General features: G+C 40.7%; 1 protein-coding gene across 1 annotated transcript in view; it reads right to left on the bottom strand.

Moving 5' to 3' along the window:
* Positions 1-4,272: 4,272 nt before the first annotated feature.
* sorcs3b (sortilin related VPS10 domain containing receptor 3b) overlaps positions 4,273-26,289 on the bottom strand; it is a 65,218-nt gene continuing 43,201 nt past the window's right edge. Inside the window, exons 6-27 of the mRNA XM_064932515.1 lie at positions 25,815-25,879; positions 25,160-25,278; positions 22,780-22,869; positions 22,338-22,517; positions 21,914-22,060; positions 20,997-21,099; positions 20,170-20,246; positions 19,955-20,049; positions 18,574-18,675; positions 18,122-18,239; positions 17,666-17,799; positions 17,055-17,168; positions 16,726-16,897; positions 15,522-15,705; positions 15,101-15,234; positions 14,837-14,960; positions 14,243-14,355; positions 13,905-14,030; positions 13,560-13,659; positions 12,554-12,659; positions 12,215-12,375; positions 4,273-6,094 (exon numbers count right to left, since the gene is read on the bottom strand). Coding sequence (XP_064788587.1) covers positions 6,030-6,094; positions 12,215-12,375; positions 12,554-12,659; positions 13,560-13,659; positions 13,905-14,030; positions 14,243-14,355; positions 14,837-14,960; positions 15,101-15,234; positions 15,522-15,705; positions 16,726-16,897; positions 17,055-17,168; positions 17,666-17,799; positions 18,122-18,239; positions 18,574-18,675; positions 19,955-20,049; positions 20,170-20,246; positions 20,997-21,099; positions 21,914-22,060; positions 22,338-22,517; positions 22,780-22,869; positions 25,160-25,278; positions 25,815-25,879 — 2,629 coding nt within the window. The 3' untranslated portion in view covers positions 4,273-6,029. The remainder of the gene's footprint in view (positions 6,095-12,214; positions 12,376-12,553; positions 12,660-13,559; positions 13,660-13,904; positions 14,031-14,242; positions 14,356-14,836; positions 14,961-15,100; positions 15,235-15,521; positions 15,706-16,725; positions 16,898-17,054; positions 17,169-17,665; positions 17,800-18,121; positions 18,240-18,573; positions 18,676-19,954; positions 20,050-20,169; positions 20,247-20,996; positions 21,100-21,913; positions 22,061-22,337; positions 22,518-22,779; positions 22,870-25,159; positions 25,279-25,814; positions 25,880-26,289) is intronic.

Genomic DNA, 26,289 nt, shown 5'->3' with positions numbered 1-26,289 from the left:
CAGTTGTGTATATGACCTCAAGACATAAAGCAGTAATGCACAGTAATCTATTTAATTTGAGTGTTCCATTTATAGTTCAACTCTAGTGGTAGGTGTGTGTAAGTGAAGTGTACTTAGTGACTAACTACATGGAAATGCTGTATTTGAATGAGATGTGAAAGAAATGTCTGAATGTTTGGTTTTATCACATTGGCCTGAGTTCTAACTTGAGATTCATGCACAAAACTCTGCACTTGTTTCTCAAATTTGGTTTCAGCCCATAAGGCATGCGCTAGTTCAATCAGTGACCTGAGACCTGTCATATTGACTGTGTTATGCCAATCTTATGACAACGTTATGACAGAACCTATGTTTTATCTGCTGGTCGTAAGAGGATGGAACTTTTCACTTAGTACATATCAATATCAGACGAGATCTTTCCCACCGGGCAAAAACTGGTTGAATCAACGTTGTTTCCACGTAATTTCAACTCAAATTGTGATGACATTGAATCAACATGGACAACTGATTGGATTTGCAAAAGGTCACCAACATAAGGGCATTTCACCCAACTTTGAACCTAAATCCAATGATATGGTGTCATTTGTTGTTGATTTCTCGTTGAATGCATGTTAGTTGACAACTCAACCAAATGTAAATCCAAACGAGACATTGAACTGAAAGTCTGTGCTCAGTGGGTTGGCTCTGCTGGATTCTGCCTGAATCAGAAGTTGAGGGCACACTTAAATTGGAGTGCAGTCCTTGCAGAAAGAAACTGGTAGACCCCAGGGTTCTTGCATGAGAAGGTTATAGTTCACGACTTACCATGCAGACTTCATGTCTGTCAAAGCTAGGATTTTCTGAAGAGGTTTTGCACATAAGAAAGGGACATACAGTATCTGCATGCTTTTTTCTTCACGTTTATTCTCACAGTAGATATGTGTCATGGTATTAACTCTGGATGCTGCCACTCAACTTACAGTATTGTTGCACACATTGCCATCGTAGGGGAAAGATTCACTTCCAATCTCCTCCTTTTCCAAATTGGGACTGAGAAATGGAAGAATATTCCTTCTTGTCGACAGTCTGCTAGCCTGAGATGACTGACAGTTTTCGGTTGGTTGGCTGTCTCTTTGAGAGAGGCACAGAAGTTCTGAATCAAACTCTCTTTGAATGTATTGTCAGCACAACATGTCAGTTAGACAAATTAACTAGAAGCTATCCACTTGCCTCCACACTCCTTCAATACAGACTAACACATAAATGAACTCAATAACTCAAACCATACATCAGCAATTTTGTTTTTATTCATAGCTTGGTATTTCTAAAACAACACTTTTGTTACGCTTTGTTAAGCATACTGTGCAAGAAAACTGTACATATTTGTTTTCATGTTGTTTGTTTTTCACCTCACATAGAGTTACAGCTAATATGTATTTTTAGAAATGTAAAAGTACTTTCCATTTGCAAACAGGCTATAGCTACAGTAGGTCCTCTACAGCCCCATTTATACCTGGTGCTAACATATGTCCCTTTTCCTGATCTTATCCACATTCTGATTGTGCACTTATTGTAGCCATTGTTTAAGTCAGTTAAGAACAAAATCTTATTTACAATGACGGCCTACGCTGGCCAAACGCGGACAACACTGGACCAATTGTGTGCCGCCCTATGGGACTCCCAATCACAGGCGGTTGTGATACAGCCTGGAATCGAACCAAGGTGTCTGTAGTGACACCTCAAGCACTGAGATGCAGTGCCTTAGACCGCTGCGCCATTGCATTTACACATGGTAGTTTAATGTGTCTTGTAGACATCCACTGTGTACCTATTGCGACCAGATATTCTGGTCTGTCTCTGTATGCAAATTATTTAACAGATATTCTTTCAAAATAATATTTACTTATTGTAGGACACATATAGATTCCATAAGTCAATGGTGTCACCTGTCAAGGACTTTAGGGGATGGGATAGTGATGATTTCACAGTCAATATCCGTCTACACTTGAAAGATATCCAGACACAATGCATTTTAGACTACCTCCGGAGGTGGTCAGGAAGATCTGATCACAATCAGATCACAATGCTTCTTTTAATCAACTACACCTATTTAAAAATGTGGGCACAATCAGAATGTGGACAATATCAGGACAAAGGACACATGTTAGAATCAAGTATAAACGGAACTTACGGTTCATCAATTCAGATGTCTTTTTGGGTGATATCCTTCCATACCAGACAATGTGAGTTGAAAGAATACATGTCAAAAATACTGGCAATATTAAGATCTAGAGGGTCAAACATAATGAACATGATCTTTTTTGGTTCAAGATTATCTGCAACTATATTTTTATTTGTATTTGTTTAACCTTTATTTTATCCGGGAGTCATAGTGAGACCGAGGTCTCTTTTACAGAAAATGCACACATCAATATAAATACTAAATGTAAGCTGGAAGAAAAACAGTCATAAAAAACAAACACGTTCATCAGTAATAAGGTCCTCAATCAGCTTTCTAAACTTGCCCTAAAGGGACCAGATCATCACCTTTAAGAACATTTTGAAGACTGTCACACAAATAACGTGCAAGAAAACTTCAAGCTGATTTACGTAACTCAGTAGAGACCAAAGGATTTTCCAGAGTTAGCCATCCCTGAGACCGGGTGTGGTAACTCATATGTGTAAAGTTTAGTAATGATGTTCTGTATAGAGGTACATTTTGTATAGTGGTACAAAAGGGTTTTATAAATGAAAACATAGCAATGCATCAATTTACGTGGCGTCAAAGAGGGCCAACCAACTTTCTGGTAGAGAATGCAGTGATGAGTACAAAAATTGTAATAAAGCGCGTAATAAAGAGCAGTGCTCATCTAATGGCTTTAATGAAGTGGCAGCTGCGTTCATAAAGATGTGGCTATAGTCTAGGACCAATAGGAACTTTTACTGAATAATCTGCTTTCTACTATTTAGCTAGAGGCGGGACCTATTTCAATAGACATTCTGTTTGATTAGTTCATGAAAGTAATTATTCCAACTGCCCCTAACAGTTGGTTGTATAACAGTTTGATTTAGATGCTGATAAACCTGAGTTAGTTACAGTAGATCTGAGATCTTATTAAGATGAGTAGGAGGAGAGCTGATCTTGGAGAAAACGGACTGGGATTAGCTCATGATAAGGATCTTTAAGATAACCATCCACAGTTTTGTTTTTAACTGTAACAAGTGTTATTTAGCATACAATGTGTTCTAAGGTTTCATTTGCATATACTTGGGGGCCGACTGGGAGGACATTGAAGCCTGGCGTGTATCTAATGGACTAGTTTCACATTTTCCCCGCTGCTCAACAAATTAATTATCCCCTCTCCAGGATATCAACACATAGTCAAGCAGGATTTCCATAAGTGGAATAGTGCCTTGAATGAAAATATCCCACAACACAATAGCTTGCAGCAATATTGTTAGACCCAGTGTAAAATTGACAAGCGTGTTTCCTTTCATTGAGTACTGCATTATAGTATCTGTCCCTGCGACAGGAATGCAGTGCCAATAATTTGGAATGAGAAACTGAGGTAGAGTGAGACACCCAGGGTCATGGAGCTGTTTGGCAATGATGCAGGTTGGTGACTGACATCATGGTGTTGAAATATTGACACAAAAAAGTAAAGAGAGAAAAATAGAGATGGGGTGGGGGGAGGGAAAGAAATGCACTGGTTCAGAGCCAAATATTACTTCAATGTCAGGGGAATGAAATCTCACACAAACGTATCATACTTCTGGCAAAAAGCGCTAACTTCAGGGCCTATGATGAATAACAAGGAAGTGTTTGTGTGTGTGTGCATGTCCATGTGCGTGTGTGCATGTCTAGCCTTAGTTGGCAGATATAAGGAATATGTGTTCCAGCCAGGATTCACTCTGCAATACCTTTGGGGGTAATAGTGAAACAAAGATTCAGGAAGCTGGGGGGTGTTTGTGTTAGAGGCTGTCCCCATGACAATACAGACAGACAACATGCATACATTATGTAATGGAAATAGCTTTGTTTCTCTATCACTTCTGTGGCAAATAGTTATTACAAGGTAGACTATCCCCGAACCATGGTGAATAACATGAAGCATTGGTCATGATAATTATGCTGGTTTCGTTAAAGTCTTGCGAACCCAGACACTTGATTCTCAGAATCCGTGCTTATGGAGAACGAAGGGTTGGAACTTAAGGTTAGTTTCCTTTAAATATTTGTTTTCATCTCCATCAATATATGTATAAAAAAACACACAAAAAACAACAACATACTTTCATAGAAAAATACATTTATTTTGAACAATTTGAAAATTGTATTTTGTTTACAGTAAGAAATGGTGAAGTAAAAACTAAAATATTAGCTCAGCTAAATGAACAACACAGTACAGCTCATGCGCTACAGCAACGTTTGCTACATGTTCAACAAGACCATCAGACAAATGTTTTAGAAACAGTTTAATAGTTTGACTAATCTTAAAATCACCATGATCAACACTTGCTTACTTCTTCGTATTATCTTACATGTTACTGCTAAAAAGTGAATGATGACATGCTAGAAAAGGTGAACAATATTATTGTACTTATTGTAAAATGAGCAGTAGGCTAATAAATAATACAAACTCTGTTCAATGTACCAAGCTTTTTGAATGATCAGTTTAAGAAAAAATGCAGGCCTACATGTTTTGTATCAACCTGTACACATCCTAACAGCCTCAACTGTAGTCCGGAGATTGTTTAGCAAGCAGCCACACTGATTTGTACACTGAACAAAAATATAAACACAACATATAAAGTTTTGGTCCCATGTTTCATGGGCTGAAATAAAATATCCCAGAAATGTTCCATATGCACAAAAAGCGTTTTTTTCTCTCACATTCTGTGCACAAATTTGTTTATATTCCTGTTAGTGAGCATTTCTCCTTTGAGATAATCCATCCACCTGACAGGTGTGGCATATCAAGAAGCCGATTAAACAGCATGATTGTTACGTAGGTGCACCTTGTGCTGGGGACAATAAAAGGCCACTTTAAAATGTGCAGTTTTTCACACAAAACAATGCCACAGTCTCAAGTTTTAAAGGAAGCGTGCAATTGGCACGCGGACTGCAGGGATGTCCACCAGAGCTGTTGCCAGATTATGTAATGTTCATTTCTCTACCAACGCCAACGTTGTTTAGAGAATTTGGCAGTCTGTCCAACCGGCCTCACATCTGCAGATCACCTGTAACCACGTCAGCACAGGACCTCCACATCCGGCATCTTCACCTGTGCTGAGAAGTGTCTGGAATAAAGCCCTTTTGTGGGGGAAAACGAATTCTGATGGGCTGGGCCTGGCTCCCCAGTGGGTGGGCCTGGCTGCCAAGTGGGTCGGCCTGTGCCCTCCCAGGCCCACCCATGGCTGCACCCCTGACCAGTCATGTGAAATCCACATATTAGGGCCTAATGAATTATTTTCAATTGACTGATTTCCTTACATGAACTGTAATTCCTTATAAGTACCGTATTTATTGAACTGCATTATTGGTTAAGGGCTTGTAGTAAGTAAGCATTTCACCTGTTGTATTTGGCGCATGTGACAAATAACATTTGATATGAAACTGTTGCATTTATATTTTTGTTCAGTATAGTGTGCCTTTTGTCTTATTACCTACATTCCACCTCCCCTGTGCAATAGAACAATAGATGCAGTTGTCATTATCAAGAGAACATCCGTGAGATAATCATGTTGAGCTAAATAATTCATTAGCAATGCAATCTGGCACTTAAGAACACAATATATTTGTTCAACAATGGCATTTTCTAATGCCTAATACAACATCCATAGATGTCAAATTACAATTCTTCAATACTGAAATAATGTATATACACAAAATAATATATTCTCCTGCTATATAGTAGATTTCTAAAGTCTTGTGAAATACATATTTAGTAGCAGTTCTCAGCGACCAAAGTAAATGGTGAAAACAAAGATTTTTTTAAATTGGCACATTGAAACACCACAATCTGTACTTACAGTACTCATAATATAATTTCTTAGACATTAGTACAAGTAGGAAATTCTCTTGTGATCACTCTCTCCCCATTTCTTCCATATTCTCCTGGTGATAGAATACAGAAATCAAAGTATAATTATTATGGATAGTGCCCCCAAAGACCCTATTGTCACCAATGTTTTGATGTTGGCAGCATTTTGTGGATCTTTGTGTCACCTACCAACTAAACTAGCATAGGAACCACTGCAGGCATCAGAGTAATCATGGAATCTTAGCAGACAGACAACAGGTGGTCAATTCATTGAATCTAATGGTACAAATAACATTTCCTGTATTGCTCTGCCAATTGAAAATAAAAAGTTGGAAGGCAACAGAAGAGAAATCAATCTGTCTCAGATCACTAAGGTCTGCTGGAGGAGGGACCTGCTGTGAGATGAAGATTGGCCAAAGTGCTGACCTCCCAAAAAGCCTCCAGCCCAAATGTCTATCAGGACCACTGCAGTGCCACAATTGTCAAAAACAGTTAGCAGTCCCCTGCTTTAACAACCCCAAATGGTTTCCCTATGTCAATCTTTATGCTCCATGCTTACAGGAGCTTATGGTGCAGATTGAATTGGAAAGTAGGCCTATACCGTAAATCTTTCTGTATCTTGTAGTGGCTTATGATAATGCCTTCATGACACTTGAGATTGACACAATGCTTGCCATTGCAATCCATAATTCTCACAGAACTCATAACATCTGACACAAATCCCAGAAATGTTCCATAAGCACAAAAAGCTTATTTCTCTCACATTCTGTGCACAAATTTGTTTACATTCCTGTTACTGAGCATTTCTCCTTTGCCGAGATAATCCATCCACCTGACAGGTGTGGCATATCAAGAAGCTGATTAAACAGCATGATTGTTACATAGGTGTGCCTTGTGCTAGGGGACAATAAAAGGCCACTTTAAAATGTGCAGTTTTTCACACAAAAAAACGTATATTCTGATAGAATATAAGGTAAAATGGATTTCTAGAGAGTGCTTCACTGTGGTTTTTATTGCAGCTTGCTTGATGCATTCGCCATTTCTTTGAAAATGTGCAAGTTCGCTAACTAGCTAATTAGGGCTTTTTAACGAGCTTGATGTATATTACGGCATTTTACAATACAACTTTATTGTCCATATGTTACATAGCATGATGGAAATGTGTCTTCTGCTCTGTACGTTGTGTGGACAGCTGATCTACATACAGTACCAGTCAAAAGTTTGGACACATCTACTCATTCTGGGGTTTTTCTTTATTTGTACTATTTTCCACATTGTAAAATAATAGTGAAGACATCAAAAGTATAAAATAACACATATGGAATCATGTAGTAACCAAAAAAGTGCCAAACAAATCAACATACACTACCGTTCAAAAGTATGGGTCACTTAGAAATGTCCTTGTTTTTGAAAGAAAAGCAAAATTGTTGTCCATTAAAATAACATAACGACCATCTTTAAATCAGGCGACCCTGCTGACGTGAGTAACTACAGGCCCATTAGTATACTACCTGTGGTGTCAAAGGTTGTTGAAAAGTGTGTAGCAGAACAACTGATTGCCCACCTCAACAACAGCCCCTTCACATTACACTCCATGCAGTTTGGCTTCAGAGCAAAACACTCCACAGAAACGGCCAACTGCTTTCTTCTGGAAAATGTGAAGTCCAAGATGGACAAACGGGGTGCTGTTGGGGCTGTGTTTCTGGACCTAAGGAAGGCTTTTGATACTGTTAACCATGAGATTCTCATCACAAAATTGTCAAAGTTCAACTTTTCCCCTGATGCCTTGAGATGGATGAAATCATACCTTGAAGGCAGAACTCAGTGTGTCAGAGTGAGCAATGAGCTGTCGCCCACTCGTAGCTATGATGTGGGCGTGCCCCAAGGGTCAATACTGGGGCCCCTCCTGTTCAGCCTGTACATTAATGATCTGCCTTCTGTCTGTACTGGGTCTGAAGTTCAAATGTATGCAGATGATACAGTGATATATGTGCATGCAAAGAGCAAACAACAAGCTGCACTACTGTAATGGTCCAGGTTACAAAGTGGCTCAGTGACTCGTGTTTGCATCTCAATGTGAAAAAAACTGTTTGCATGTTCTTCACAAAGAGGGCAACAGATGCTACTGAGCCAGATGTATATGTGTCAGGGGAGAAGCTCCAGGTGGTATCCGATTTTAAGTACCTTGGCATCATACTTGATTCCAACCTCTCTTTTAAAAAGCATGTGAAAAAGGTAATTCAAATAACTCAATTCAACCTAGCTAATTTCGATTTATACGAAATTGTTTGACTACAGAGGTAGCAAAACTGTACTTCAACTCTATGATACTCCCCCACTTAACATACTGCTTGACTAGTTGGGCCCAAGCTTGCTGTACAACATTAAAACCTATTCAGTCTGTCTACAAACAGGCTCTCAAAGTGCTTGATAGGAAGCCCAATAGCCATCATCATTGTCACATCCTTAGAAAGCATGAGCTCTTGAGTTGGGAAAATCTTGTGCAATACACCGACGCATGTCTTGTATTCAAGATCCTTAATGGCCTGGCTCCCCCTCCACTCAATATTTTTGTTAAACAGAAAACCCAGACATATGGCAGCAGATCCACAAGGTCTGCCATGAGAGGTGACTGTATAGTTCCCCTAAGGAAAAGCACCTTTAGTAAATCTGCATTCTCTGTGAGAGCTTCCCATGTCTGGAATACACTGCCATCAGACACACATAACTGCACCACATATCACACTTTCACAAAATGCTTGAAGACATGGCTAAAGGTCAATCAGATTTGTGAACATGGTCCCTAGCTGTGTGTTGCCGCTTTCCATGTTGTCTGTTGTCTGTAGCTTGTGAGGTGTGGAAACACTTTGTTGCTTTTATGAATTTTGTCTTGCTGCTTTTTGCTCTATGTTGCTCTGTCTGTATGCTACATCTTGCTTGTCCTATGTTGCTATGTCTTGCTTGTTCTATGTTGCTATTGTCTATATTGTAATTGTTTTTAATAACCTGCCCAGGGACTGCGGTTGAAAATTAGCCGGCTGGCTAAAACCGACACTTTTACTGAAACGTTGATTAATGTGCACTGTCCCTGTAAAAATAAAAATAAACTCAAACTCAAACTCAAACATCAAATTGATCAGAAATACTTGGTAGACTTGGTATTTTATTAGGATTTTATTAGGATCACCATTAGCTATTGCAAATGCAGCAGCTACTCTTCCTGGGGTCCACATAAAACATGAAACATAATACATAATGACATAACATAGAACATCATAAAACAAGAACACCTCAAGGACAGAACTACAAACATTTTTAAAAGGCACACGTAGCCTACATATCAATGCATACACACAAACTATCTGGGTCAAATAGGGGAGAGTCGTTGTGACACGAGGTGTTGCTTTATCTGTTTTTTGAAACCAGGTTTGCAGTTTATTTGAGCGATATGAGATGGAAGTTCCATGCAATAAGGGGTCTATATTAATCTGTACGCTTTCTTGAATTTGTTCTGGATTTGGGGACTATGATAAGTCCGCAGGTGGCATGTCTGGTGGGATATGTGTGTGTGTCAGAGCTGTGTGTAAGTTGACTATGCAAACAATTTGGGATTTCAAACACATTGTTTCTTATAAAAATATGTTGTAAATGACTATTGTAGCTGCAAACGGGGGATTTTTAATGGAATATCTGTCACGACCTCCTCCGAAGTCGGTTCCTCTCCTTGCTCGGGCAGAGTTCGGCGGTCGACGTCACCGGTCTTCTAGCCATCGCCGATCCACCTTTAATTTTCCATTTGTTTTGTCTTGTCTTCCCACACACAGCACAGAACTCACTTCGCCATTCCTCCACTAACCTCTCTCCCTTCCAGTGCGTACTGGGGTGCCAGCCGGTTCTGGAACCTTGGCATCAGAGTCAGACCGAGGCTCCTGCGGTGGACGACTGGTTTAGGCACGCGGAGAAGGCATGGGAAGCTGTCCGTGTTCACCTTCAGCGGGCCATGCTGCGTCAAATGGAGAACGCAGACCGCCACCGCAGTGAGGCCCCGGTGGTCGCAACGGGCTCTCGACCCAAAATCTGCCCTTCCGAAAGCTGGGTCCACGGTATGTGGGCCATTTAAAGTCCTGAGGAGAGTGAAGGTTTGTTATAGGTTACAGCTTCCCCCCGATTACCGTATTAACCCCTCTTTCCATGTGTCTCTCCTCAGGCCGGTGGTGTCTGGTCCGCTCCAGGAGTCTGAGGTGCGGGAGGTTCCTCCGCTCCCTCTGGACATTGAGGGGGCCGTGGCATACTCCGTTCGCTCCGTACTGGATTCGAGGCGTCGGGCGAGGGGCCTTCAGTATCTCGTGGAGTGGGAGGGGTATGGTCCGGAGGAGAGGTGCTGGGTTCTGGTCGAGGACGTGTTGGATCCTTTAATGCTGCAGGAGTTCCACCGGCTTCGACCGGATCGCCCTGCGCCTCGCCCTCCGGGTCATCCCCGAGGCTGGTGTTGAAGCCGCTGCTGGAGCCGCGCGTCAAGGGGGGTCCAGGGGGGGGTGGGTACTGTCATGACTTCCTCCGGTGACGTCGGCGTTCGACATCACCGGTCTTCTAGCCATCGCCGATCCACCTTTAATTTTCCATTTGTTTTGTCTCGTCTTCCCACACACCTGGTTTCAGTTACATCAATTACATGTTGTGTATTTAACCCTCTGTTCCCCACATGTCCTTGTCTGGTATTGTTTATTGTAAGTGCTTGTGCACGTTATGTCTGGGGTTTTGTCCCATTGTATATATATTGTTTTGTTCACTGTAATTTTTATCATTAAAAACTGCACCGTTGAAACACTGTCTTTTCTCTCCTGCGCCTGACATCTCTACCACCAGTACGCACGCCTTACAATATCTACATAGGCGCACAGAGGCCAATTATCTGCAACCATCACACCTGTGTTCCAATGGCACGTCGTGTTAGCTAATCCAAGTTTATGATTTTAAACGGCTATTTGATCATTAGAAAACCCTTTTGCAATTATGTTAGCACAGCTGAAAACTATTGTTCTGTTTAAATAAGCAATCAAACTGGCCTTCTTTAGACTAATTGAGTATCTGGAGCATCAGCATTTGTGGGTTCGATTACAGGCTCAAAATGGCCAGAAACAAAGACCTGGTTCTGAAACTCGTCAGCCTATTCCTGTTCTGAGAAATGAAGGCTATTCCATGCGAGAAATTGCCAAGAAACTGAATATCTCGTACAACGCTGTGTACTACTCCCTTCACAGAACAGCGCAAACTGACTCTAACCAGAATAGAAAGAGGAGTGGGAGGCCCCAGTGCACAACTGAGCAAGAGGTCAAGCACATTAGAGTATCTAGTTTGAGAAACAGATGCCTCACAAGTCCTCAACTGACAGCTTCATTAAATACTACCCGCAAAACACCACTTTCAACATCAACAGTGAAGATGCGACTTCGAGATGCTGGCATTCTAGGCAGAGTTCCTCTGTCCAGTGTCTGTGTTTTCATTTTATTGGCCAGTCTGAGATATGGCATTTTCTTTGCAACTCTGCTGGTGACACTGTCTGTGATTTATTTAGATTTCAAGGCACACTTAACCACCATGGCTACCACAGCATTCTGCAGCGATACGCCATCCCATCTGGTTTGTTCTTAGTGGGACTATCATTTGTTTTTCAACAGGACAATGACCCAAAACACCTCCAGGCTGTGTAAGGGCTATTTGACCAAGAAGGAGAGTGATGGAGCAAGGCATCAGATGACCTGGCCTCCACAATCACCCGACCTTGGGATGAGTTGAACCACAGAGTGAAGGAAAAGTAGCCAACAAGTGCTCAGCATATATGAGAACTCCTTCAAGACTGTTGGAAAAGCATTCCAGGTGACTGCCTCATGAAGCTGGTTGAGAGAATGCCAAGAGTGTGCAAAGAGTGGCTACTTTAAAGAACACTTTTTTGCTTCACACTTTTTGGTTACTTCATGATTCCACGTGTGTTATTTCATAGTGTTCATGTCACTATTATTCTACAATGTAGAAAAGAGAAAAAATAAATAAAAACGCTGGAATGAGTAGGTGTGTCCAAACGTTGACTGGTACTGTAGGCTATGACATGTGATCATTTTCTTGGGAGCCTGGCTCTGAAGGCCTAGGTCCAATAGGCAGGTCTGTTACTGTTCTAGACGCTACGTCAAACTTACCTCTGCTCCTGGTCTTCAGTTCTTTCTCCATGAGTTCCTTCTCTGTGGGGAACTCACTGAGCTTCATCTTGGACATGGTATTGTTCTGCCCGACCGTGCCAATCATCTCCGGCTCCTTTTCCTGGTTCTCCTCAGCCTGGACATGGATCCAAGGGATTTTCCTAACAAGCCAGACACCACTCGACTGACGTCATGCAAACTTAACCTGCAGTACCGTAAGAACTTAACTTATGTGTTAATAGTTGAGAGTATAATGTGGCATTCCGAATGCCACTAAGACAAAATAAGACAAAATAGGTTGACTATAACCAACCAATGAATATTATAATGAGAACATACCTTTTCAACTTGAAGATGAAAAACGCAGCTAAACCAACAAACACCACAGACAGCAACATCAGCATGACTGAGCTACTGTGAATAGGGTTTGAGTAAACCAGAGGTGCTGGGGAAAGAAAGAGACAGACCAGTTTCTGCTTTAGACAATTCCTTTGTTGATATCATTTATTTAATGTAGTATTGTCTTTGTATTACTCTTGTCTATAACTGTTCTATACTGTGTCATGTACGTTTTGCGTGGACCCCAGGAAGAGTAGCTGCTGCATAAGGGATCCTAATCAACTAAAATAATCATGCCAAACACACAAAAAAAAGACTTGGAGAAAAACAAGGGGAGAAACCAGCAAATATTCATTTTTTTCACGTAGTATGAGCCCATTAGGTCTGAGCGGTTCAGAAGGAGCCGTATCTGTCATGTTCCATTTTAAGAAGGCATACAAAGGGCCTCCATACATGAGGTCCCACTCTATCTCCCCATGCATCTGAAAGGTTTGTGCTTAGTCATGGCTTTAAGTGCTGAGGCGTATTATTCTGAGTATGTATTAGCCCACCCCTCCCAAACCATATTTCTCTCTTCCAAGATGAGACCAGTGAAGTTGATGACCTTTCCATAGCATTTTAAAGGCTTCTCAGACCTTTCCGTGCAGACACAAGTGAAGACAGATCAATCGCTGGATGAAAAGGGTAAAGTAATGTGGGCTTGATCGACACGTTTTGGTGAGATGCTAATATCCAAATGACCCCACTGATTTCCAAGGTGCATACTAAAGATACCTGTTGTTAATCGTATTATTGATCGCAATGACTCCAAGACACTCTACTGTAATAAGATAGTTGTAAAAGGGATTCAATGGAAAATGTCCATCAATATCTGCTGTTGACATTAGTTGACATTGTCTGGTGAATTGAGTGTCAGTACAGTACTTATTATAGTATTTTGAATTGTTTATGTATTGTTACTTTGCACTTTATACTGTGAAAGAGACAAAGAAAAACTGCAACTTACCCAAAGTTAGCTGTGTGATGTAAACAATTATTTGAGTGTCAGCTTTCAACTCAAACTGGACCAATCCGTGGTTCAGGGCATTTATAACAAGGTTTGATATCTGTTTGACATAATAGACAAATGACTTGGCACCCCAAAATGTGCATTTCCAAAGATTATTCTTTTTCAAATTTGAATAAAGGTTTATGATAACATTATCTTGGAAAACCAATTAAGTCAGTTAAACCCCATTGTTTATACAAATGTGGATTTTGAGCAGATGAATTAGACGATTAGATCTGTTCTAGAAGATTTCCAAAAAGACAAACTCTTGTAAGAAGTCAAGCAAAATATGCTTACACTCACTAAGTCCTCTTTGTTCCGCTTCCCATGTTCAGGCAACTGTGTCTCAGGCAGGATAAATAGTTCTGCTGTTGTTGGAACACCTGGAAACAACGATACTAACAGCCGTTCCTCTGGAAATCCAGAAACCTGTAATAACAGTCGTACAGTCAAACAAACACACTGCTATTGTGGGAAAACACATGATACTAAACATCTATGTTTACTTTACTTCCTTAATATGTCACATTGAATGAAGTAATACTCATCATGTCTCATGTTTTGAAATTGTTAAGACCATAAAAGACATTGCGTGACAACCTCATGTTGACTGTCGTCCCAGAGGGAACTTCTTCCTGTACCTGTGATACAGCTGTCCTCACCACGCGGCCCACGTCCTCTCTCCACTCCGGGATGTCAGGGTTGTGCTCGTCCAAAGCCGGAGAGAACGATAACAGCAGGGATTTGAAGAAATCTGTGATACATGGAGGATGCTGCCATGAACCCTCTACCACAAAGTGTTTCCGTGTGGCACTGTACCATTTAGAATTCTTTAGTTTGCTCAGAATTGCTTTTGATCTGACATGAATTTACAATTTATTCTTTCTTCCTCATGGCATGGAGGTGACTAGCTGGGAGTAGAGGTGACTAGCTGGGAGTAGAGGTGATTAGCTGGGAGTAGAGGTTACTAGCTGGGAGTAGAGGTTACTAGCTGGGAGTAGAGGTGACTAGCTGGGAGTAGAGGTGACTAGCTGGGAGTAGAGGTTACTAGCTGGGAGTAGAGGTTACTAGCTGGGAGTAGAGATGACTAGCTGGGAGTAGAGGTGACATCCACATTGTCACTAACAAGGAGGCAGTGTTTACATGAACATAGAAGATGTGTGATTAAAAAGTTGCATACCTAGGTTACATTCATATTACCAATAAAGACATTCAAAGGACTCCTTCCCACTCACCTTTGACAATGATGACCTTGGTATCCTGCAGTATGTTGCACCCAGAAGACACTTGGACCATGATCCTGTTCATGCCCTCCTTCCAAAACGTGTACGAGATGCTTCCATCCAAGGTTATTAAGGGCTGGGTTTCGCAAGATAAAGAGAATGGCATAGAAAACCGCACAACCTTGCCTTTTCCAGCACACATGGAAAACACAAAGGACAAAAATAACTTTCCGCAAATAAACTCAAGGTCAGAGTAATTGGGTGAAGGAACCTCACCTCGGAGCTGTTTTCAAACCACCAGAAGAAGGTGAGTGTTCTGTGGTGGACAGGCCAGACCACAGCCGTTAGGTTAGCTTCTTTCTTCCTGATGGCAACAATAGGAGCTGAGAGATACACACGCTCCACTGGGCCTGAGACACACCAAAGCACACAAGAGAACCATATTGGCCAATATAAACTGAAAGCAGTCTTTTTGGGAACAGTAAATTGGTTAGTTGACCAATACAACCAATTCAAACAGCTTCATAAGTACTTAACATTCAATCCATTAAAGGTTGTTGTAGGTCAATCTATAGTTGACATATGATCATCCGTAACCTATGCTGGTGTCAGTAGTTTACTGTGGTAACATGCTTGGGCAGGAAAAGTCATTAAACCACATTAGACATAAGAGAACCTGTGTTTCTCATTGACATACTGGTGATGTGTAGGAACAGGGAGCTAATGTCATAACCCTGGCTGTTCTCTGCATGTGCTGTCACTCTGAAGATCCCATCTTCTCTATAGCTGTGTTTGATTCCATCGCCTCTCCGGCTCAGGTTGTACATGAAAGTGATGCCGTCCCCAAAGTCTAGTTGGATATAAGTCCACAACGAGTTTCCCTAGAGACAAGAAGTAAGACAGGCATCATTAGTCAAAACAGATTATGTTATGACACTGCATTATCTTTCACAGGGAAGAGCTGTCTATGGAAATACTTGGGATGAGATTTGGGATTAGACATTGGAGAAGTCAGGGCCCAGTTTTTCTAAACTTTTAAAACAGAATCAGAATGAGCCGGATGATCTAGGATCAGATCCAGGATCAGATCAATCTGGCCATTTCTTTGCCATTTTTTTTCAGAAAATAGTCGGATAGGATCATTCTGATCCAGATACCACAATATCAAGATCACAGAATCTGTCATAGGGAAACAGAGATGAGTAAACTACATGAACAAATGTACCTAGACTACAAATAATAGAGCCTGCATATCACTTATAAGTAAGTACATTTATTTGAAACTTCTCTATATACAACATATCTATACTGCGATCAATTAAACAAAATTCAACTTTGGTTATCAGATATCAGAACGTTTTTAAAAACCTTGTCACCTTCGTTACATTGACATTTCTTGGTTGTAGAGCTTTCACCTTTCTAAATCCACCCTGAATCCACCCTTCATGTGGTGTCAAGATAATCCCGATTTTGGGCATCAAAACTATCCTAATCACTATTTTTGAGTTTTGAAAAACACACACATTCAACCCTGATTAAAGGTGAGATTGGATTACCATATCTGTATCCATATCAGAATCACCTTTTTCAGTTTTGTAAAAACCCAATTCTAACATTTAGTCCTATTTGATTGCCAAAATATGATCAGATAACTTTTGAAAAATTGGGCCCTGGAGACGAGAAAGTGAGAGATAAAGATAGAAATCCAAAAAGACACAGACAAATGTAGTGAGTCATAGTGCTTTCATCCCAAAACCAGAAGAGAAAAGTTCAGGCTTTGGGGACGTCACATCAACCAACACAAGATAATCCAGGACAAACATCCACAGTTTACTGATGATATAATAATCATATGTCTAGTAATGGCACAGTTTCAGTTGGTGGTGGGAGAGGAAACTCACATCGTCCAGATACACCAGGAAGGTGACATTACTGCCCACGGTGGCGGTGAGCTCTCCCTGGCTGGTAGTCAGTCTGAGGCCTCTGGGAGGCCTGGGGGAACAATGCTTTTTCCTGGGGGAGTACACATCCTTCCCTCCCTCTTTGCAATTATTGGACAAAACCTTTCTGTACCTGAACATTCACAGCATAGATGTAATTTTAGGATGGAGAGTGAGACTAGCTTTAACGTAATCTCACAATGCAGAGAGAGTAATTTGCTGAACAAAGGGCCCTATCAAATCACAGCACAGAGTGTTATTTTGCCCAAGGAAGGAAGGAAGTTACCTACCCTGTGCTGTTGAGGTAGTTATGGCTAGTGCTACAGCTTCTTGTCACAGTGCTTGGGTTGAACCAAAAAGCAGGGGTACACTTTCCATCGGCTTGACGTTCATACCCATAATCACTGTAAAACATGAGACATTTCAGTCTCCTTTCCCCTATCTGTCACGAAAAAGTATTTTTAGTTGAACGATAGGTAAGACTTAGTGCTAGTATGACTACATGGTTTAAAATCATAACTAGAGACATGACTATTGTCAGACATGTAGGATCAAAGAGAATTTCAGACAGAAAGATAAGACATTTAGAATTAATTAATTTAGCAATTAATTACGTATTAATTGGATGATGATAAATCATTTGACATTATGTAAATTAGACCAGCCTGTTAGTCACATTCACAATTTTCAAACTATAATTGGATTGTGTGTATGCATGAACAGTGGCTATATGCAATAAACTAGAGAACATGTTGGGAATTGAAGAGGTATAAAGTTGAGCAAACTAATATTTGTGGTTAGATGTGTGATTAGGAGGGCTGAGTGTTGGGGGATGGGTTACACTTACAATGCCCTTGCCTATTCACTGATGTAAAAAATGAGGAAGTCTACCATAACTTGCCATTCAAAATCATATGTCCTGCAGATGCATGGTTCTGAGGATATGACTCGTGAGTAGTCCTGGGCCAGCATACAGCGGTTACCCGGCCTTCGTTTCATAAAGGTCTGCTTCTCTCCCATCACACATGGCTCTCCCTATCAAACAACATGACATGTCATTCCCTGTGGGGAATTTCATTACATTGATTCAATGTTCCTTAGTGCTCAACAGTCTGAAATTATACTGTATGTGATTCAGCGTGTGTGTCTGTATGTGTGTATGTGTGTGTGTGTGTGTGTGTGTGTGTGTGTGTGTGTGTGTGTGTGTGTGTGTGTGTGTGTGTATGTGTGTGTGCGTGTGCCTGTGCGAGTGCGAGCATGCATGTGCATGCCTTTATGTGCTGCGTTTACAGTTACATTAAACCAACATGCCCATCTTGATGTTGGCATCAAAACAATAACTTTCAATGTCTTTTACCTTGTTATGTAGGTGCCAAGTCTGATAGTCTCCATCCATGCATCTCCTGCTAAAGATGGCTTTGTAGTCAATCTTTATCAGCTGCCATTCTGAAACACGGCTTAAGTGTCCAGTGAAACTTAAATCAACAAAACAAAACATTAGGTAAGTTGTTAGCCTTATTGTCTTTGTCGCTTGTAAAATTAAGATGCTGGGTCTGCTCAGACCAGTATTTTGCTATGCCTGAGACGCACAAACTAAACACAAACAAAAATAATATATATGCCAACACAATGACGTGTATCGCACCTCTGGGCAAACAAAACATTGTAAATTGAGAAATTAAGTGTAAATGCTATTTACCCATTCATGCATAATAACAACACTATTTTACTCTCATCACCAGATGAGCTGGAATCTAGAATATGAGGTCTGTGTTTACTTAATGTTGGCCTAATCCCGACTCCACTTACGTGATGATGTGATTCTCTGGCTGCATGAGGACTCCATCCAGAAACAAAGGAGCCAGAGAGAAACTGTGGCGATCCCATTTCTTACCCTCGTCCAGACTTACCCTGTTTCACAACACAGGACAATAACTATTAACAAATGATTGAATACATAATGAGTTTTATTAGTTTCAAGTTTCAAGTTTTAATGTCACATGCAGAAGTACAGTGAAATGCCTTTCTTGCAAACTCAAAACAATGACTATGTTTGTAATGGTATAATTACAATTATAAACTGGGTGGTTTGAGCCCTGAATTCTGATTGGCTGACAGCCATGGTATATCAGACCGTATACCACGGGCATGACAAAACATTTAGTTTCACTGCTCTAATTACGTTGGTAAGCAGTTTATAATAGCAATAAGGCTCCTTGAGGGTTTGTGATATATGGCAATTATACCATGGCTAAAGGCTGTGTCCAGGCACTCCGTGTTGCGTCGTGCATAAGAACAGTCCTTAGCCGTGGTATATTGGCCGTATACCACACCAAGTACACCACAATTCCAAAAGACGTAACTCTATGGCATCTTTGTAATCTTTGTAAGGTGTGACAATGAAAAGAGTTTAACAGAAAATATTTCTAACCATTTCTACAAACAGAGGTCAACAAAATGTGTCCAAATTCCTGGTGTTACTGTTCTTCAGACAATAAGATACATTCTCACCATGACGTAGATGAAAAATGAAGTACCCTTATCAGCTTGTTCTCTATGTGGGAAATTATCCCAACTACGCACTCAACCAATGTTTCACGGGTCTAGGTAAATGTCGAAGGCAACAAAACATACAAAAATTGATATGACTCATGCTCTAACAATTGAGGGACTTAAATCACCTTTCACAGATCTTAATTGATTGTGACACTATTTCAGTGCGGGGAACATCAAAGTATCTGGTGTGACAGAGTTCCAACAACACAAGGACCCAGGCCAACAAAGTCCCTCGATACTTCAAACCTCTACTTGGCTACATTTGCATAAAAGCTCTCGAAAATACCCACGAACAGTACAAAGCGGTAACAGCCATTTTTTTGTTGAAAGGATTCTGACAGTTTTGATGTGGTGAGAGAAACAGTTGCAGTTGCTGGAGATAGACATCCCATGCAAACGTACCTTGCCAATCAGCATTTCAAAGGCTAAATATAATCGTATGCAACAACAACACCAAAACTGAAATCAGAATGAAATGAATTGTGTCCTGAAATAGGAACTTCAGCATTAGTCTCAACGTTTTGCACACCAGTATCTGAAATCAACTGGTAAGTTACAGTATAATTCATCTATCCATATAATGAATATCATTATTATACTCCCATACGCTGTAGTAGAATTACAGTGAACCTACCATACGTGCCGGATGGGTACTGTTGCAACTAAAGAAACTGCAACTAAAGCACCTCCATTGTCAAGAAACCAAACACCGAGTTCTTCTTCAAAAATCTAAAGAAGGTAGAAGATAATAAACATGATTTACATCAGAAGTTGTTCACATTCAAAATGCAAATTTTAGACAAAACTAACTGAAGTTGGAGCCCATTTTGAGGCACAGATCGGTCTCACCTGTCTCCAGCTATTTCCAGCATCAGATGTTATAAACATTCCAAGGTTAGCGGAGGACAGCTCTGTACCAATGTTGCCTGAAAACAAAAACAAATATATGAATTCATATACTGATATATTTGCATAGTAAAGACTCATATTTTCAAAGAAAACAAACCTGCATAACAAACCTGCATATTTTTTTTATAAATTGAAGGACCTGATCTCATTATAAACACGTTTATTGATCTGTATTCCGTTAACAGATTCTTTACATTTCTACCACATATAACAGTTTGCACAATGTTTTCTTTTAACAGCTGTGCCTACCTTTACTAATTTGTTGGTTGAACACAGAAACAGGTGTAACAGTATAACTTTAAACTGTCCCCTCGCCCATCCCTGGGCTCCTCTGCACACATCAACAACAGTCACCATCGAAGCATCGTTACCCATCGCTCCACAAAAGCCGCGGCCCTTGCAGAGCAAGGGGAACTACTACTTCAAGGTCTCAGTGCAAGTGACGTCACCGATTTAAACACTATTTAGCGCGCACCACCGCTAACTGAGCTAGCGTTTCACATACGTTACACTCACTCCCCTTTTGACCTCCTCCTTTTCCGCAGCAACCAGTGATCCGGGTCAACAGCATCAATGTAACAGTATAACTTTAGACCATCCCCTCGCCCATACCCGGGCTCGAACCAGGGACCCTCTACACACATCAACAACAGTCACCCACGAAGCATCGTTACCCATCGCTCCACAAAAGCCGCAGCCCTTTAACTAAGCTAGCGTTTCACATCTGTTACACAGGCATTATCAACCTATTTCTACTTCTGTCCTACCTGTAGCTACAATGATCCCAGGTGCTGAGTCCATGCTAAAGATGCGTCCAGGCAGGTAAGGGTTCACTGGCGTATCCAGGTGGAGATGCAGAGAACAAAATGGCTGCCAAAACAAACACAATGGATTCAATTTAGATATAGACCTAAACCAAGACACCAAATCAAACATCTTATTCGGATCCATATCTGACTCATTTATATTTGACTCTGTATTCAAACTGCGCAAACTAATCTCTATTTAAAAAGGACGTTTACAAAGACCATTTATGGAACAAATACACTTTTTTAATCTTTTCCACCAACAGATTGAAACTGGCTGCAAAGGACATTGGAGCTGGCATTTCCATTTTAAAGCCATGTAATTAAAAAATCCTCAAGATGTAAAGATAAATCTGACAAACTTGTTTCATTTACTGATAAATCTGAATCACTCATCTCTCTGATTCAGCCACTTTGTGAAACATTAATAGAAGCTTTTACAAACCCAGAAGGGAGGCCAGAGTACAACAGGCATTTGAATGACACAGGCAAAAACAGTGTTATATCAATAATTCCTCTCATTATTTTCTTAATGCATAATATGTGCATATTATGTTAACTCGCTTTTAACATTCAAAATGATTGTATCACTTAAATGAATATCAAACATATCTAACCCAGAACACCACTAACTGCCATTAAGTGTAATGTAACTTTCATTAGGGTGATGTATCTGAACAGTGATTACTGGAGGCAAATTGTAATAGTTGAGGTTAATGGAGATTTTGACACACTTTGTGGACTAGCAACTGCCATGAACAACTCAAACTCTTAAATCAATGAGCTTTGGTTGGATTGGAACATTTGATGAATGAATTTGTTCAGAAGCCAAATTAATTTGGTCATCATCCACCACGCCACCCATAACTTCAACTCACCAGGATGCAGTGCAGACTGTTTCCAGCCACATCAGTGTTGGGGGCTTGCAGCAGGGCCCAGGTCTGACCCTTGTTATAGGTGATGAATGTCTTCACTTCATGGCCCACCAATTTGTTGGCTAGAAATATGCCATTTATTCCTTCTACCTAGAATGACAATAAGCCAAATGGATAAAACAAAAGAGGTATCGCATTGAGAGAGAGAGAGAGTGTGTATGTCATTATTTTAAACAATAACTTCATGGTTCTGAAAAATCTTTGCTCTGTGCGAAACTACAGTGGAGATGAAATCATACACAGGGAGTGTGTCTTTCAGAGGTACTAAACAAACGGTACTTAACATAGTAATATGGTACACCTAAGAACACCTTATGGAAGTTGTTCCACAGGCTGAGTGTCTTACGTACACATACAATAGATGTACCTTATACAGGTCGACCAGTACATTTCCGCCTGGTTCTCTTCTGGTCCGGAGGTTCTCTAGAGACAGAGTGAAGTAGACACCTGGAGAGTCTGAGATATACAGGCTGTAGGTGTCATTCTGGTTCCACTCCTGTACAGCAGAAAACACCTGCTTCTCATTTGTACTGATGATGTGCATGTCCTGTTAGAGGAGTGAGAGATTGTGAAAGGATGAACATATGGGCAGGTAGGTAGAGACAAATTGATAGACACACAGACAGAGGGAGAGAAATATGCTGTAGAGAGAGCAAAATAACAAGTGTGCTTCAAGACGAGTAGCTTACGGCCTCCACAACATGACAGCAGTCTGAGTAAAGTGAGGCTTCAGAAATGAAAATTGTCTCACGTTCCTCAAACTGTAGCTGCATCTGTTGCAATGTGTATTTGGGTAGTTTGATGCTTACCTTAGGAAGACAGTATTTGGGTAGCTGAATTCGCTTAAATGATTCCCTCATATAGGACACAAAGTAACTCGCCTGCCCTGACTTGGTAACCTGTGGAAGAAAAAAACCATCTTGCTTCAAGAGCTCTTGTGGGCTAATAAGCGTAACGCTAGCTTGTCAAGTTCATATTTTATTGAGTATGTTAAACTCATCGATGTTTCAGGCATGCTGGGCTTCATTAGAATGAATCAATTTGAAATGTCAATGATTTTAACACACTCATTTTTTACTGCACCTTGACTTGAGGTCGTGGAAGGACTGACTTACCCCACAGAAGAACTCTGTTATTTTTCAAATATTCTAGAAGTGAAAATGTAGGTACAACTTCAATCCAATTTTGGAAAATCGAGTTTAGCCATTTCAATACAAGAATTTACAAAAATTATAATGAAGAAATACATTTAAAATCAGAATTGTTTTTGTGTAATTTAGGGACTTGATGCTACAACACGGTAGGCAATACAAGTTTATACACCAACATCCCAATTAAATACTACTGTATTTACAGTTGCTGAACAAATGGTTTTGTTCTTCTCTACATGTCTTAGATGTACCACTACCACCCCTCCACTCTATGGCCCACACCACTTGATTTCTTATTTTCTAATCAACTAGAGGGATGGCGATTGTCTCCAAACAGACTACATTAGAGCTCTAATGGAATAATCTATCGAAAATCAATGGGCTACATTTTCACAGGCCAGATTTCTGAGGATGTTGCACTTGGCTGTTCCTTCTCCCCCAAGAGACATTCGAGAGGTGTTGAAGACTGCTTATTTCGTTGTAGCCCAATCGATAACCTCATTACTCTTTGTCAAGTTAAATCCAACTGCCCGAAGCAATGAAAGTCACAAGAAAGTCATCTGTACTGCCACAGCTCCCTGCACAACCTGGTCTCAGAGCATTTCATATTATTCTATACAGAAATCCAAGACACTCCATTTAGTATAATATGTTACGTTTCGAATGGTATGTAGCAATTTGTGGATGTCCATCACCCATTTTGTATGATATGTTAAGAATTACAATGTGAATTATATGTTACGAATTTGCTAAATGCATGATAGTTACGAATTGTAGCTAGGTGGCTAGCATTAGCTAGGCTAGGGGTTAAGGGTTATGGTTAAGTTTAGGAGTTAGGTTAAAAGGTTGAGGTTAGGGTTAGGGTTAGGGGAAGGTTTAGCTAACATGCTAAGTAGTTGCAAAGTATCTAAAATGTAGTAAGCCGTTGAAAATTTGCTAATTAGCTCAAATGTTAAAGTTGCCCGTGATGTGATTCACGTTATACACCCACCATCCACCCCGACCAACCAACCTACTTTAGTTTTTGCTTTTTAGTAACCATCTGTCTTATGTAACCATACCCAGCATAACATATTGAGTGTCCGGAATTGCATTTACTATGTTACACCTAGTCTATGAGACCATGCCTGCAACAAGCCAGCTGTGTCCAACTGAGCTATTTTCACCAAAATCTATGATGATGGGGTCAATTCCATCTCAACTCCAATTCGATTCCGACATTGTATTGGATCATTATTTATGACCCAGACAGTTACTAATTATTTAGAATGAGAATTATTTTGTTCATTAATCGCATTTTCAATTAAATCCCTGAATTGACATAGTTGAAACCAATCAACTTACCACTGTACAATCTACCATTTATCTACATACTCACAAAGGTGATTTTTATAGGCAAGACGCAGCCCCACATAACCATAAACCCCACATTACATGTCTGTCTCATTCAAACCAAAAGAGAACACTTGAAGAGCACTTACTGTATGTCGTGTAAGTCTTAGCAAACCATTTCTACATCATATTATTAAATACTGTTACACAATAGGTGAACCTAAACCCTCATTAGTGCTGCAAAACTGTGTAAATGGAGGAAGAGCAAAGCTGACAGAGAAAGACAGACATCTTCAGCTGTAAATGGAAATCAATGGCAACAGGAGGCAGTTGAAATCAAATCAGTCATAATGACACACAATGTCATTGCCTAATGCGAGCCAATGTCATGTCAACCTAGTTGGCAATAACAACCCCAAACTCCATACAGATTCCTTGCCCAATTATAAGAAAAGCTTTTCAGCAGATGTGATGAAAAAAACACTTATTATTTTCAGCAGTCACAGAATCCTTCAACATCATAGGCAGCTTGGACAATAGATAATCAAGATCTAAGTGTAGCAGGTGTTTGGAAAGAAAGCCATTTTGTAGACTTCAACGGTACAACACTGATTGGCTGCAGCAGAAGAACAGAGTTCACAGAAAAACACAAGCCTTTTGTGAACGTATAAAATGTACCGAAGATATAGACAGATACAGTACACACCTGAACAAACACATAGTTGTCCTGAACAACCAGAGAATTTTTGTCTATGTATCCCGGGAACAGGTATTGTCTGTTTGATTCTGTGCATCGTTGAGCTCTGCACTTAACATACTGAGCACCTAACACAGAAGAGAACTAGATTAGTTGTCAGTAACAATCCTAGAAAAAAACAACCAATGAAGAGAAATCACAAATGAATGGACTTTGGTGGGCACTACTCTTTCCAAACCAATTCTACATTTTCTGAGGACAGGATAAAAATAGCATTCCTCTTGCACTGTGACAAAAACAAAAAAAGTGTTGATAATTCAATCATTGTCTCTCACATCACACAAGTAATACTATTTTGTCCCACCCCGGAATCTCAGTAACTGGTTTGATTGAATAAAGTCTATAGTGTTAGTGTTTTTGGAGAATCAAGGCTCTGATATGGGGCACAAGGGTCCGATTAAAGGGAAAAAATCTCTATCAATCTATTATATGAAGCTCTATATTTGTCAAGAGACTCCTACTCTGCTTTACAGTGCTTCCGGGGCCTATCCTGCAGCCCAGAATGAGCCTTATATTCCAGTGACCTCGCTCTAAATGGGAGGCAAGGGGTCCTTGGGGTCCTGCTACTGTGGGGGAGGGAGGCAAGCTACAGAGCAGCACTCACGTCCTTTGGCGATGTGGGTCTCCATGTGGACCACATCTGCCTCTCTGTCTAGCCCAGTTTGTGCCCTGCAACATAGGAAAGAGAGTTGATGGAAAACAGAGACGAAAGAGGACAAGAGTGGGGGAGGAAGGTGAAAGGTGGAGGAAGAGGAGGTAGAGGAGGAGAATGAAAAGGAGGAAGAGGAGGACAGCAATTTAGAGGAGGACTAAGAAGAAGAAAAAGATGGGGAAGAGGGGGTGGAGGTGATGGAGGAAAAAGAGAATGGGGAAGGGGAGGACGAAGAGGAGGGGAAGAGGAGGAGGATGATGAGGAAAAGGAGGGGAGGAGGATTAGGAAGAAGAGGGGGCGGAGAGGATTTAGAAGAGGAGGGGGAGGAGGATGAGGAAGAGGAGGGGGCAGACGAGCAATTTAGAAGTAGGGGGATGGCCTTAAGAGGACAGTGGTAGCCTGTGATGGACAGCCTTATACTGTGTTT

This window comes from Oncorhynchus masou, chromosome 23 (genome assembly GCF_036934945.1).
Source record: "Oncorhynchus masou masou isolate Uvic2021 chromosome 23, UVic_Omas_1.1, whole genome shotgun sequence".
Lineage (NCBI taxonomy): Eukaryota > Metazoa > Chordata > Actinopteri > Salmoniformes > Salmonidae > Oncorhynchus > Oncorhynchus masou.
Note: the sequence above shows the minus strand (reverse complement) of the source record. Positions and strands in the feature narration are given on the sequence as shown.